This window comes from Rana temporaria, chromosome 5 (assembly GCF_905171775.1).
Source record: "Rana temporaria chromosome 5, aRanTem1.1, whole genome shotgun sequence".
NCBI lineage: Eukaryota > Metazoa > Chordata > Amphibia > Anura > Ranidae > Rana > Rana temporaria.
Genome location: NC_053493.1, coordinates 113,966,364 through 113,982,114, shown reverse-complemented (window position 1 = coordinate 113,982,114; position 15,751 = coordinate 113,966,364). Strand labels below are relative to the sequence as shown.

The following is a 15,751-nucleotide window of genomic DNA, read 5'->3' as shown; positions in this document are numbered from 1 at the left end:
ACATACCTCACTGTGCCATTACATGCCAGACTGTGCCAATATTACATACCTCACTGTGCCATTACATGCCAGACTGTGCCACTATTACATGCCAGACTGTGCCACTATTACATGCCAGACTGTGCCACTATTACATGCCTCACTGTGCCGCTGATACATGCCTCACTGTGTCACTGCATGTCTCGAACCCTTACTTTATCCCTGACATGCTGAATCTCAGACCGCGGCCGTCCATTTTCAAGCTGAGTGTAAGGTATATATGACACTACCCTCTGAAGTCCTGTACATCTGGAAACAGCCATTACCAACAAATGCTAGTTGCCAGGCTTCCATAATTTGCATTCCCAGCAATGGCAGGTGACCTATTCTTAGGACAGGTTTCCCTGTAGAACTATAGGCAAAACTTTTTATTTCCTTTTTTGGATAGAGCGAGGGTTAAAACCCCCGTCAGATTTTTCCGTCATCTGTGTCCCATTGCAGAGATGTACCTTCACTTCCTATCTCATAGCCAAACAGGAAGTGAGAGGAAATCACTGCAAATTAAGGGAATTCTTTGGGGACCCCCGGGCTACAAGAACTAGTGCGCCCGTTAGAAGATTTCCTCTATTACTTTTCTGGGGCCAACCCCAAAATTCAGTGTTTTTCTTATACTTTCAATGATAATGGTAAACAAGACAAATATAGGGTGGATCTCCCTAACAGGCTCACACACAGAAATAAAAACTGTCGGGTTCTAATCCCTCCCCACTCACCCAAAGCTTAAAAAATAAATAAAAGTTTGGCCTTTAAAATATAACTAAAAGTTCCGAATATATTGGTCTTCCTCACCATCCCGAGGTGTATTGGAGATTTCTCCTAATATTCTATTGGTAAACAATCAGTGTAGTCAGATGACGGTACAGAACGATCGGCTTTGGACGTTGCTCTGATTGGGCTTTCCATGGGCCCTAATTGTAGCATAGAAGAGTGCAATTGGTATTCTATACTTGCCTTTCCGAATTTCAGTGATTGTCTAGATTACAGGGATCGTCAAACTATGGCCGTCCAGCTGTTGCGGAACTACAAATCCCATGAGGCATTGTAAAACTCTGACAATCACTGAGCATGATGGGAATTGTAGCTCCTGAACAACTGGAGGGCCGTAGTTTGAGGGCCCCCTGGTCTAGAGCCTTTAATGAAAGACGACTCGCTAAGCTACACATTATGTGCATTTATTTCCTGACTGGTGAGGTGGTGCAAGTGCTTGTTGAGGCCATTTTTTGCGGAAAGCCCTTCTGCATATTGTAATCTTCTTCTTCCTAACCTCTTCCCTGGCTTTTCACTTTTCTTTTCTTCCTTCAGGTGTCTCTCCTTCCCTTCTTACTGGTAGCAGCCCCCTTCACCTCAGAAGTGGGCTTTAGATGCTCTCTTCCAAGCAGCTTGCTAACTGCTGTGTTGCTCTGTAACACCAGGTAGACCATCTATTTTGCTTGTTGCACCTGCTGAATTTCCTGCATCTTGTACTGTATGCAATGTTCCTGTAAAACCCTGCAACCTTCTAGGTGTATGACTATTTAATTGTACAGTATGGTATCAGGTAAGCTACAGCACATCGTTGGTGCTTTCTATGTTTGCATTTTGGAACTGGTGGCTTCATAATGGTAAGAACATGATTTGCAGAGTTTTTCATAAATCTACCATCATATGTGTTCCATTAGGTTTATATTGGAGGTAAAAGTGGTTGAAAATTTCAGACCTGAAATATGAACACCGCATATTCCTCTATAGTGTCTATTATCCCACTCAACAGCACTAAGTGTCATTTCTGTCTGCTGCTTTATTCCTCTGCTATCAGCATGAATCGCTTCTCATAAGTTTTAATGACACCAAGAGAAAAATGGTGACAGGGAAGGGATCTCCAGCAGATTGACAGCCTCGGCTCTGTATCCGTGTGGTTTGTGAAAGGGGGTGTGTCCCTTCCCTCCAATCAGCGCTCAGAGCTCTTCTCACTGAGTTCTGCAGAGTGTAACTTCAGCTCCCTGTCCCCTTTTTTCTGACCGCTCAGACAAGATTTAAAAATTCTGGACAGCTGTTGAGAAGAGACTACAGCAGGTAAACAGATACAACTTATGTAGGAGGATTTGTTTCATCTCTGTATCACCTGAGGCCAGTCACTTGACTGGGTATCTGTAAGGGTTTACAACCACATTAACCACTAGATGACCAGCTGCCGCAGTTATACTGTGGCAGGTCGGCTCGCCTGGGCAAATCGCTGTATGTATACGTCAGCCGCTTTAAGACCACTATGGGGCACGCACGACGGAGCTGATGCATGTTCCTTTGCAGCCGGGATGTTCGCCGGACATCCACAATCGCTCCTGAGAGACACAGAATGGAGATCTGTCAATGTAAACCGACAGATCTCTGTTCTGTCAGGGGTGAGGAGACGCATCTGTTCATACTAAGTATAAACAGCGATATGTCTTCTCCTTCAGGCATTGCCATCCCCCCGTTAGAATCACTCCCTAGGGCACACATTTAACCCCATGATCACCCCCTAGTGTTAACCCCTTCCTGGCCAGTGACATTTATACAGTAATCAGTGGCTATTTTGAGCTCTGATTGCTGTATAAATGTCAGAGGTCCCAAAAAATGTGTCAGGTGTCCGATCTGTCTACTGCAATGTCACAGTCCCAATAAAAATTGCAGATCGCCACCATTGCTAGTAAAATATAATAAAAATGCTATTTAGACGCTATAACTTTTGCGCAAACTAATCAATATACGCTTATTGCGATTTATTTATTTTTATCAAAAATATGTAGAAGAATACATATTGGCCTAAACTGAGGAAGAAATTATTATTTTTTTTATATTTTTTGGGGGATCTTTTTTATAGCAAAAGGGAAAAAATATTGTTGTTTTTTTTTTTTTAATTTACGCTTTTATTTTTGTTTATAGCACAAAAAATAAAAACCGCAGGGTTGATCAAATACCACCAAAAGAAATCTTTTGTGGGGGGGACATCAATTTTGTTTTGCTACAACTTTGCACGACCATGCAATTGTCAGTTAAAGCGACCCAGTGCCGTATCGCAAACAATGGTCATGAAGGGGGCAAATCCTTCCGAGGGTGAAGGAGTTAAAGAAAGTGTGCAGTAATAAAGTCCTTTAAAACATAATTTCTTTTGTTTTACCTACTACTGGTGTACGTTTTAGATGTCTTGAAATCCTCTTCCTAAAATTCCCAGCACACAAGACTGTAGGAGAGAGAGACAACAGTTGAGGCTGGTACACACGGGCCAAATATCGGCCAGCCAATATTCGGCCCTGGAAAACCAGCATCTAATCAGCGCTCGCAGCCAATAGGCAGTGTGTTCTGGCGGGGACAGGGGGGTGGCAGTCCCCCAGTCTAAACACAATAGTAAAGTGGAACACAGTAGTTCAGCGGGGAAGATCATCACTTAGTACAGCGACCTCTTCGTGTGTTTTTTTTTCATTCAGTCCACTCGGCAGGTAGCAGAAGTGACAACTGTAGTGAAGTAGTATAGTGGTTAGATAATTAATTAGTAGTTATTATAATGATCATATAAGTTTTATATTCCAGCAGCAACCTGACTCTTCCAGAGAGATGCACTTTTTATTGACTTCTAACACAGAACAAAGTCCAATACTTGCAACAGATGACAAAAATCCAACAGAGTAAATATAACTCGGAGTCCCATCTGTCCTAGATATGTGCCTTCATAATCATGAAATATGACAAGACAGAACTCCAGATTATATTCCCTATAAACTGAATGGCTGAGCAATTTGATTGGCCGTCTCCATTAGGTGTTTGATCTACCCTCTTGTCTTTCAGAGCGACAAATAATGACCCCCAGCCGGAAACAGTCATCAACTGCCCTAATTTGCATTCTTGCATATTAACATTAACAAGTCCCCTTTGATATGTACAATTAGATTAACAGATACCAATGTGGCCTGTACAATCTTTAACACCCTTTTGATGTGTAAAATGGGCTTGTCCTGGAATGCCTGCATGTTATGCATATAACACAATATATAAAATACATACACGTATATATTAATATTACAACAAGTAGGGGTAGGGGGAAGAGCGGTAGGGAGGCCAGTCCTGAGCTGGTACACCTCAAAAAATATGCAAAGTTGCATGATGCTGGGGATATTGGCTCAGGGGTGGCAGTACTGGAGCAGGCGCCCTCCCCTAGCTGCCAGGGGAGTGACAGCTCCAGTTAGGAGGGGGGCAGAGATACAGGAAGGGCTAGCTGGTAGTGGGGGACTCAATTATTAGGAGGACAGAGTGGGCAATCTGTCAGAAAGACCATGGTCACCGAACAGTATGTTTACCGTGCGCTCGGGTTCGGCACATCGCAGATTGGGTGGACAGATTATTGAGCGGGGCTGGGGAGGACACGGCACCAATGACAAAGTTAGAGGAAGGTGGAAAATCCTAAAAGATTATTTTAGGGACTTTGGGAAAAGATTGAGGAATAGGAGCTGCATGGTAGTTTTCTTCGAAATACTACCTGTACCACGAGCCACACCAGAGAGGCAACATTAGCTTAGGGAACTGAACAAATGGCTGTGGAATTGGTGTAGGAAAAAGGGGTTCTGGTTCCTGGAGAACTGGGCTGACTTCTCAGTCGGTTACTTGCTCTATAGTAAGGGTGGACTGCAACTTAATGGGGATGGTACAGCCCTATTGGGAAGAAAGATGGCCACAAAGTTGGAGGGACTTTTAAACTATGTATTGGGTGTGGGGTGGAGGGGGTTAGAGGAAGCAATAGCCAGCAGTGAGCAAAGGACAGAGGGCAATAGTGGAGTCAACAAGGATAATACAGCTGTAATTTCTAATCCTGGGGTGAATGCAAGGACAATTCTAAAACAAAGCATGAGGAAAATTAAAGCGGGAGTTCACCCAATTATGTTTTTTTTTATGTTTTCCCCTTAGATTCCTGCTCGTTTTGTCTAGGGGAATCGGCTAGTTGTTTTAAAATATGAGCTGTACTTACCGTTTTCGAGATGCATCTCCTCCGTCGCTTCCGGGTATGGGTCTTCGGGAGCGGGCGTTCCTTCTTGATTGACAGTCTTCCGAGAGGCTTCCGACGGTCGCATCCATCGCGTCACTAGTAGCCGAAAGAAGCCGAACGTCGGTGCGGCTCTATACTGCGCCTGCGCACCGACGTTCGGCTTCTTTCGGAAAAATCGTGACGCAATGGATGCGACCGTCGGAAGCCTCTCGGAAGACTGTTAATCAAAATAGGAACGCCCAGTCCCGCAGCCCATACCCGGAAGCGGCGGAGAAGATGCATCTCGTAAACGGTAAGTACAGATCATATTTTAAAACAACTAGCCGATTCCCCTAGACAAAACGAGCATCCATCTAGGGGGAAATAGTGTCATGTGCGGGTGAACCTCCGCTTTAAGGGGAAGTTCATATGTAGCCATACAATGCTAGGAGCCTAGCTAACAAAATAAAGGAACCAGAGCTGGTATTACATGAGGAGGACTTAGACTTTGTGGGAATAACTGAAACTTGATTTGACAGCTCACACGATTGGCTGGCAAATGTTCCTTATATTGGAAAGACAGGGAAGGTAGAAAAGGGGGAAGGGTGTGTGGTAGAGCCGAGCGACATTGTTAACGGGACGAGGGGGAGGTGGAATCAGTATGGGTAGAACTTAAGAGAAGAAGCAAGTGGAAATTAATAGTGGGGGTATGTTAAAGACCATGCAACCTGGAGGAGGAGCAGGACCTACTATCAGAGTTAGAAATGGCAGCGAGACTGGGAAATGTCATCGTAATGGGGGGCGACTTCAATTATCCAGATATTGACTGTGCAGAGGGGTCAGCGCACTTATTAAAGGCCGTCATTTCTTGAATGTCTTACAGGACAATTTAATGTCCCAGTTGGTGGTATCCCCAACTAGAAAGAACGCCCTGCTAGATTCATTAATTACGAACGATCCAAGTCTGATCTCAGATGTGGAAATACGGGACAATTTGGGAATCTAGCGTTCATAGGATGATCACATTTAACGTAAAACATAGAAAAAGGAGACACAAGGGTAGCACATGAACACTAATGGGTAGATTCACAGAGAAAGGCTTAAACTTGCAGCGGTGTAGCTTAGCCTGTTTAGGCTACGCCGCCGTAAGTTAGCTAGGCAAGTACATGATTCTCAATGTACTTGCCTGCTAATATACGGCGGCGTAGCCTAAAGCGGGCGGGCGTAAGGGCGCCGAATTCAAATGTGTTGGAGGGGGGTTTGTTTTCTGGTAATGAGGCTTGACCTCACGTTTTTTACGTTTTTTTTTTTTTTAATGCGCCGGGCGCCTACATTTCCCAGTGTGCATTGCGGCTAAGTACGCCGCACGGGCCTATTGATTACGACGTGGACGTAAACGACGTAAATCCCGATTCGCGGACGACTTACGCAAACGATGTAAAAAATTTGAATCTCGCGGCGGGAACGGCGGCCATACTTTAACATTGTTATTCCACCTAATAGATGGAATAACTTTAGGCCTGCTAATGCCTTACGGAAACGGCGTAAAACTACTGCGGCGGCCGGGCGTACGTTCGTGAATCGGCGTATTAAATCATTTAAATATTCTACACCGACCGCAATGGAAGCGCCACCTAGCGGCCATCCGAAAAATTGCAACCTAAGATAGGACGCCGCAAGCCGTCTTATCTTAGATATGTTTAAGCGTATCTCTGTTTGAGCATACGCTTAAACATAAGTCGGCGTAGATTCTGAGTTAGGTCGGCTTATCTACTGATAAGTCGGCCTAACTCTTACTGAATCTACCTATAAAGCCAATTTTTCTGAACTGCGAAAGTTACTACATGACATCAATTGAGACCAAATCCTAGATACAGTATCTCACAAAAGTGAGTACACCCCTCATATTTTTAAAAATATTTTATTATTTCTTTTCATGTGACAACACTGAATTACACTTTGCTACAATGTAAAGTAGTGAGTGTACAGCTTGTATAACAGTGTCAATTTGCTGTCCACTCAACACAGCCATTAGTGTCTAAACTGCTGGCAACAAAAGTGAGTACACCTCTAAGTGAAAATATCCAAATTGGGTCCAAAGTGTCAATATTTTGTGTGGCCACCACTATTTTCCAGCACTGCCTAAACCCTCTTGGGTATGGCATTCATCAGAGCCTCACAGGTTGCCACTGGAGTCCTCTTCCACTCCTCCATCACGGAGCTGGTGCATGTTGGAGACCTTGCGCGCCTCCACCTTCCACTTAAGGATGCCCCACAGATGCTCAATAGGGTTTAGGTCTGCAGACATGCTTGGCCAGTCTATCACCTTCTTTAGCAAGACAGTGGCCGTCTTGGAGGTGTGTTTGGGTTTGCTATGTTGGAATACTGGCTTGCGGCCCAGTTTGAAGGGAGGGGATCATTCTCTGCTTCAGTATGTCACAGTACATGTTGGCATTCATGGTTCCCTCAATGAACTGTAGCTCCCCAATGCTGGCAGCACTCATACGTTTATTTCCCAAAGACAACCTATGTATATGACGCTGAGCACTTAACTTCTTTGGTCGACCATGGCGAGGCCTCTTCTGAGTGGAACCTCTCCTGTTAAACCGCTGTATGGTCTTGGCCACCGCGCTGCAGCTCAATTCCAGGGTTTTGGCAATCTCCTTATAGCCTAGGCCATCTTTATGTAGGTCAAAAATTATTTTTTTAAGAATCTCAGAGTTCTTTGCCATGAGGTGCCATGTTGAACTTCCACTGACCAGTATAAGAACGATAACAACAAATTTAACCCATCTGCTCCCCATTCATAAGCTGGTAAGATGGCACAGGGGGCTAATGCTCCTTTGCAGCAGTCTGTGATTGCCTGTGTCCCAAGGGTTGCAGGTTCGATCCCGGCGGGATCGAACCTTCCGAGGACGGTAAAATGAGTACCATTGAGTTGGGTAATAATGACAACCATTATCAGCGCTTAGACACATCGGCAACGGTGTAATTGGCGCTATATAAGTGTAAGCATTATTATTATTATTCACACCTGAGACCTTGTACTCGTTTTTGTTACCAGTGGTTTAGACATTAATGGCTGTGTGTGGCGTTATTTTGAGGGGACAGTAAATTTACACTGTTATACAAGCTGTACACTCACTACTTTACAGTGTAAGAAAGTGTAGTTTCTTCAATGTTGTCGCATGAAAAGATATAATAAAATATTTACAAAAATGTGACGGGTGTACTGACTTTTGTAAGATACTGTACATTGGACACGGAAGAAAAATGGGAATGCTTTAGGAGCATATTCTGTCCAGTTCTGGTCACCAGTCCTCAGAAGGGATGTGCTGGAACTGGAGAGAGTCCAAAGAAGGGCAACAAAAATAAGGGAACTGGAGGACCTCGATTACAAGGAATGACTGCAAACGCAAAATGTATTGCTTTGCACAAAAGTTATAGCGTTTACAAACTATGGGATATATATATATATATATATATATATATTTTTTTTTAACTAGTAACGACTGCAATAGCATGACTGCGATATTACAGCGAACAAATCGTACACTGGCACTTTTTTGGGAACCAGTGACTCTAATACAGTGATCAGTGTTAAAAATATGCACTGTCACTGTACTAATGACACTGGCTGGGAAGGGGTTAACAAAAGGGTTAAATGTATGTGCCTAACCAGTGTCTTTGTACTGTGTGGGAGGTGCTTTTACTAAGAAAAGGCATGGATTTTAGGAACACAGGGTCCATGCCTTCCCTACTGACATAACGGCACTCTGCCTTGGCAGCATTTCCTATTGCGCCTGTTTCCCAGAAGTGCGGGATCACGTATATAATACGTGATCTGTCTGGCACACAGTGGCTAACCTGTAGCAGTAAAACTGTGTGGTCTTAAAGTGGTTAACCTCAGTTCTTTGACTTGGAACAAGAATGCATGGAGAATCGGTCACTTGATTCCCACTACCTGGAAGCTCAGAGTAATGTTGCCATCTGCAGTGGTGGAAGGAACAGTGAGGAAGTGCAGGCAATTATGATGCAGAATTGCATAAGAGTATGGTGATGAATAGTATGCGCACCACATCCCTGATGATCAACCTTTTCTGGTTTATCTGAATGGCATCCCAGGATTAGTCCGTAGGGTTCAATCTTGAGTTGGATCACTCTTTGCAGCTATAACGGCTTCAACTCTTCTAGACACACTCCTAAACCTTGTGGACAGTTTTCCGAGAAGAGTTGAAGCTGCTATAGCTGCAGAGGGTGGGCCAACTCAATATTGAACCCCATGGACTAAGACGCCATTAAAGTTCATGTGCGTGTAAAGGCGGGTGTCCCAATACTTTTGAAAATATAGTGTAGTTCTCAAAATAATACGCCTTTAAACAAAGATAAATAAGTATACATTCATATATTCACTTTACATAATGATGAACAGTGAAAGGGCGAGGGCACAGCTCTATGCGTTTTTTGCAATTTATCTTCCTCAGGAGAAAACAAATTGCTCTTCGGGATGTAGATACAGTTGTGCTGATATGTGTTAACATTGGGCGGGACATAGTAAGTGTTTCTAATGGTCATATGCTTTAACTTTGAAGAATAATCATCCAAACTTTTGTCTTTGTTTTTAAAGATATATTATATTCAGATAATGATACATATATCACAACCCTGCTGTCAGTCTGTGTGTAACTTACCTACTTTAGCTGTAGAAAGCAGGTTTCTCCTTCCCCTGGCTGAATTTCAAAGTTCTCTGACTTCCTGTTTCTTTTTTCCAGTCCTGATCCTACATGTCCCATGATCCTTTGTAGCTTGGGGGCAAACTATGGGAGTCGCCTGTACCAGTTTTTGTACCAGTTCTGGGAGTTGATGTGGGGGAATCTAGGATTACTGTGGGTGTTTCTGGGCCTTCATGTGGGTGGTGAAAGGTGTAAATGTGTCATAACTCCTCCTGTGCCATTCCTGTCTTGCAGCATGCCAATGAATATTGGCTTACTCCCAGAGTTCATAGGAAGGGCTATGGGATGAAGGTGTATCCTTCATATGTAAATGAATGAGTTCAGAGAGCAGGACTCTGAGAGGGTGGGTTTTGAGGGGTAAGAATCTTCCTGTTCACACTGGTCGGCATATTTAACTGAGCAGGATTGAAGTCTAATTGTGATCTATTCAATCCTGTCAAGCAGCAGCACAGCTAGCTATTGGAACAGGCTGTGTATGAAGGTGGTTCCTTCTTGAATATTGCTGTGATCTGTGAGGTTTGGACTCGTCCTGTAGGTGTGACTGGGTGGAATTGAATGCTAATTAAAATGAATTCAATCCCACCCACCAACAGAGCTGTTACATTTGCAGAGACAAAGACTAGACGGGAGTGTAACAGACTTTAGCTACTGCAGGAATTGGTTGTGGAAGGAACAGAGTCTATCCGCAGGATATGCAGAGTATCACATGGTACAAAGCCACAACTAAGCCCAGAATATCAGGGGATCTGCAGATGACAGAACAATGTGGTACAGAAGTATGATCTTTGCTGGGATTGATCATTGCATTCACTTCTGGTGAAAAGAACGTTGAAATTTAGCTTTGGTTAAACAATCAATTTTAAAAGTATTCTATACATCATTATTATTAATATTCAAGATTTATATAGTGCCAACAGTTTGTGCAGTGCTTTACAATGTAGAGGGTGAACAGCACAATTACAGTTCAATACAGAAGGGACAGGCGGGCCCTGCTCGTGGAGCTTATATTTTAAAGGGAGGGGAAGGTGGTACAAAAGGTAATCGCTGTGGGGGATGATTTGATGAGGGTGGCTCAGGTACAGTTTTTAGGTGGGTATGGGATAGGCTTCCCTGAATAAATTAGTGTTTAGGGATCTCCTAAAGATGGACAGGGTAGGGGCTGATTGGACATACTGGGGCAGGGAGTTCCAGAGGATCAGAGAGGCTCTAGTGAAGTCCTGGAGGTAAGCATGGGAGATGGTAACAAGTGAGCTAGAGAGCAGGAGGTCCTGGGAGGAGCAGAGGGGACAATTTGGGCGATATCTGCAGATGATGTTGGTGATGTAGCTGGGGGTGACGTTGTGGATGGCCTTGTATGTTGTGGTTGGTATTTTAAATTTTATACGGTGGGGTAGGGGGAGCCAGTGAAGGGACTGTCAGAGAGGGGTAGCAGTCACAGATCGTTTAGCGAGGTGTATGAGTCTAGCATCAGTGTTCATAATAGACTGAAGGGGGGATAGCCTGTGTTAAAGGTAGGCCAGTGAGGAGGGAGTTGCAGTAGTCAAGGCGGGAGATAACCAAAGGGTGAATAAGTTGCTTTGTGGTGTCGTTAGGAAGGCGTGAATTCTGGAGATGTTGCGGAGGTTAAGGCGGCAAGATTTAGTCAGGGATTGGAAGTGAGGGCTGAAGGAGAGGTCAGAGCCGAGGATTACACCCAGCACCCTGGCATGTGTGGTTGTGCCATTGATCTTAATGGTAAAGTCATGGGGAGGAAATATAACAAGTTCAGTTTTAGAAAGATTGAGTTTGAGAAAGTGGTGTGACATCCATACCGATATGTCATTCAGTACTTTTGTTATACGCAAGGAGATCGAAGGAGTGAGTTGAGGAGTGGAGAGATAGATCTGGGTGTCGTCGACAGAGGTGGTATTGGAAGCCATTTTTAGCACCAGAAAAAGTCCTAGATTCTTCTGTTTCTTGGTTACACATATGATGCAGGATTAAACAGCCCAGATAGACATTGTATACAAGCCATCAATAACCATATGAAGGAGGACAGAAAATGTTAATAGCCTGTATGGTCATGCCCAGAAGGCTGAACCTGAAGAGTGATAAACTGAGGTATGATGACCTAATACTCCATGTGTGTCATCTTGAGATACAGTAAAGCTCCAGATTGTGCAACAACTATGTCGGCTCTAACGCTGTAATATGTAGGCCGGAGCCTTCATTGAAGCTGCAGTGTTCATCTGCAATGGTATCTATAGTGTAACTGTCAGTATCTTTATTTATTTTTTGTTGTTTGTGCATTTGTACAATTTGTGTAATAATAAAAATAGGTTTTAAACCGTCTACCAATTAGAGCCTTCTATGTTTTAAAAAATGAAGGTTTTCAAAATTGGCAAGTTAACAAACACATGCTATCGCTGTTAAATCAGACCTGGGCATCAATTACCTCTGATAAGGAAAGTATTAATAAGAAGTAAATGTTTAAATAATTGTGTAGTTAATAAATTCTTTTTTTTTGGTTGTCTTAGGACCTGGCATTGCTGGCTACCTTACTGCAGGGTCTTCATCAAATGTTATGCCCAACAAGCCACCACCAGTGGACCATGAAGTAGGAGATCTGGGATAGACCGCGAAGACTATAAACCAATGAGGATGCAAATAGACCTAATCGCTAATTGTTGCACGAGGGATAGCGCCACAAGTCTTTCCCTCTTCCCCCAGGGTTGATTGAAAGGACTTTATTTTCTGCCTTCCTTGTTTTACAAAGAAAATTGTTATTCCTTTTTGTAATAAATATATTTTTATTTAGGGATAAAGAAATAAATACATCTGGGATGTGTGATTCTGACCTAGCATCGCTATGTATTATAAATTCTGAAAGCACTCTGTGATCAGCTGTCTGGTTACACAAACTTTTTGTTGTCTCCTTTTTTTTTGTATCCAAGCACATTCTGTTCCTTCTTTTCATTTGTTTACAAGACTGTGAATCAAAATAATAATCTCCCTCTGTTCGAAGTTTTATATTCCACGAATTGGCAAAGCTGTGGGTTAGAAGGAAGAAAAGTCTGAAGGGCATTCTGTTTCCGTTTTCTGCCATGTTTGTTGTGGTTGGGCTCACTGAACCAGTACCAGTTTCTGACAGTGTTCATTATTTGTGTCCTTTTACTGTTAATTAACACTATCCTCTCCAGACTGGAGAGAAGAGGATATTCCCGTGTACAGCATAGCTTTACCAAATAATAAAGTGAATATGAAAATGTCAGCCTGTTATGTAAGACCCTAGTGAAATAGTGACATGATTCCTACATTATTATCCAGTATATACAGCTTTCTATGAATGTACATTATACAGATCATACATTCGTGTACATAAAATTTTAAGAAAATAAAGGGAATTGACAACCTTCTTAATGTCATTTCTGTCAAATGCTGCAACATTTTCTAACTTTTTATTTCTAACAAGCGGGTTTTATTTATCGGTTTATATAAAAGTTGTTTAAAAGTATATTGAGTGACAAATGCAATGGAATCTCATGAGGCCTCCAAACCACCTCCAGTCTGGCTAATAATGACATTTCCCTCATAAATGTAAAAATTGGAATTTCTCTTCCATTCATGGACGGACACAGCAGCAATTGACCATAGGGTATTATCCTACCTTTCAGGAGATTGAGTAGGTAGAAAACAGCACTTCAAGTGTTAAAACACTTCTCTCAGTATAGCACCTCCCAGGGGGCGGGTCCCCCGGGTACATCTCTCTCTCTGCATCATGCAGCCCCAGTTTTTTTCTGCCTAGCGTAAGGAAAAGACATGGCTCCTCTGGGCCCATGTGCTATGGAGATTTTTTGCAATTTTTTTCCGCTTTTATTTTTTCCTGCATTTTTGGATCCTGGGATCTTCAATCAACTGCCGACTGGGTGACAGGCTGGATCCTCGATCCTTGTAGTCCCCCCCCCCATGTTCGGCCATCGAGCGTGTGCCGGCCTTTAGCTAAGCGTCCACAACATGCCCCGTTGCTCCAGGGGTGGCCGGTGAGCTATAAGCTCCAGGGCACACATATGACCGGTCTCTATGGCCGAGTCAGTGTGCCAGGCCGTCAGCCATGCCGTAACTGCGCAGACGTTGGGTCTGTCTGGAATGCCTCCAGCCGGTGGTAGCAGGATGGGTAAGTAGTATCCCCTTGCCTTGGCATGGTGGTTCGGCTGGTGCATTCCTGGGGAGGTCGATCGGGGGTCCACCCTACTTTCCTCTCTCCCTTCCTTCCCCGCATTCTCGGTGGCGGCCGTGAGATGAGGGGTCCGCCTGGGGGGCTCCGTCTGCTGTGGGGTGCTGTATGTCTCTTTATGATGCTGTGTGTGCGGGGGGGACCTGTAGGGTCTGGTACGTTTGCCGTGTTTTAGCTGTTTTTTGTCACTATGTGTTTTAAAAACATGTTTGGCCGCCATTTTGCCGGTGACGGCCGCTCTTATTGACGATCCGCGGCCATTTTCTTGTAGCCTGTATGCTGTTTTCTTGCATGTCGGTGGCTATCTTGGAAGGGATTTTGGCCTCTAGTGACCAGAATAACGTCGCAAATGCTCCCAGCACACTTCCTGAGGGACGGCACAGCACGGGCAGCGTTTCTAGCTTCTCAGCAGCACTACAGCCTGGTCGGGTGGTGAGTCCTCTGGGGGGTCACCTACTCTCTGTTGCGGCCGGGAGGGTGGCCTGTGGGTCTTGCCTTGCAGTACAAGGGTGGCATTTACAGTGGGTCAGCATGGCGTCCGAACCGGTGGCTTCTCCCCCATACATGCCAGTGTTAACCCTTAGTGCCCCTGTTCCTAGGCGGCCTTGAGGCATTTGTTGCCAGGATTGAAGCGGCGAGTGGCCAGAAGGGGGGTAAAAAGTGCCCCCTCCCTCCGCCTTCTTCTGGGGATGTCTCTGACACGGAATCAGGCCATGCTACTGCACCTGGCCCTGGTTCCGTTATGTTAGAAGATGCAGGCCTAGCCCACACGGACAGTGAGGATGACTCTGCTTCATGCTCAGCGCATGATAAGGCGTTTGTTGGAGCTCACTGCGGTGCGGGATACTCAAAAACTTGAGGATTTGGCGGAGACATCAGAGACGCAGGTCCCTTTTGGGTTCCGCAAGCCGCCCTGCACCGCGATAGTGGTTCCTTATCTGGACAAATTGTTGTACAAGGAATGGGATCGGCCGCAGAAAGTTTTTGCTGTTCCAAAATACTTTCTCCCATCACCTTCCAGGACGGCACCTGAGAGATGATGGCTCCTCCCTGCAGGAAACACAATCACATGACAGATTAAAAAGCCCCACCCATCCCCTTGTTCCCCAGTATTGATTGTGTTTCTCCAACACAGCGACATGTTTTTTTTTTTTCTAAAAACCTAGAGACCGGGGAGGGTCGAAGGTACCCCTGTGAGACAGGTTCTAGGGAGGGCTGAACTAACCTGTAGGCCTTTTGGTCCAACTCGCAGGTCGCCCCAGGTGAGCATCAGTGCTCTGTGCTGTGGGGATGCTGGTGATTGCTGTAAACCGCCACCATTTCAAATCGCTCTCTTTCCCGGGCAGAACGCTGTGCTCCAAGCCTCGCTCTGAGAAGGAGCAGGAACCGCATCACAGGAAGGGGGCGGTTCCCGGAGGCGCAACCCGGAAGTACCCGAGGCAGCGGTGGAGGGTCGGCTTAAGGAAAGCCTGTTTGGAGGTTTCGGCAGCCAAGGCCCAGTCAACCCCCATCATGGAAGAGGATGGGAAGACGGACACAACTGCTGGCAGATCCAGGTCGGGGTCGGTGAGTACTTATCCCCCTGGAAAGGGAGGAAGGTGGCAGCGAGAGTTCCCGACTTTTAGGGAAAGGCCAGAGCAGGATCTGGATCCCCTCTTGCTTGCTTCCTTCCTCCCCAGTACAAACCAGCAGTCTTAGGGGGAAGACAGAGTAATGGTTGTGCATTTCATGTCTTTTCAGAATCCCCCAGGAGGCCTCTGGCCAGTCTCCTGCTGCTACAGGGCATAGTTCCTC

The 15,751-nt window shown here is 44.8% G+C and overlaps 1 protein-coding gene across 3 annotated transcripts in view; it reads left to right on the top strand.

Moving 5' to 3' along the window:
• DNAJC13 (DnaJ heat shock protein family (Hsp40) member C13) overlaps positions 1 to 13,138 on the top strand; it is a 220,226-nt gene extending 207,088 nt beyond the window's left edge. For 2 of the 3 annotated variants that reach the window (XM_040353030.1, XM_040353031.1), the window contains exon 57: positions 12,261 to 13,138. In XM_040353030.1, coding sequence (XP_040208964.1) covers positions 12,261 to 12,358 — 98 coding nt within the window. In that variant the 3' untranslated portion in view covers positions 12,359 to 13,138. Of the gene's footprint in view, positions 1 to 1,341; positions 1,452 to 12,260 lie in introns of all 3 variants that reach the window. The other variant, XR_005749412.1, reaches the window with a different exon arrangement.
• Positions 13,139 to 15,751: the final 2,613 nt, after the last annotated feature.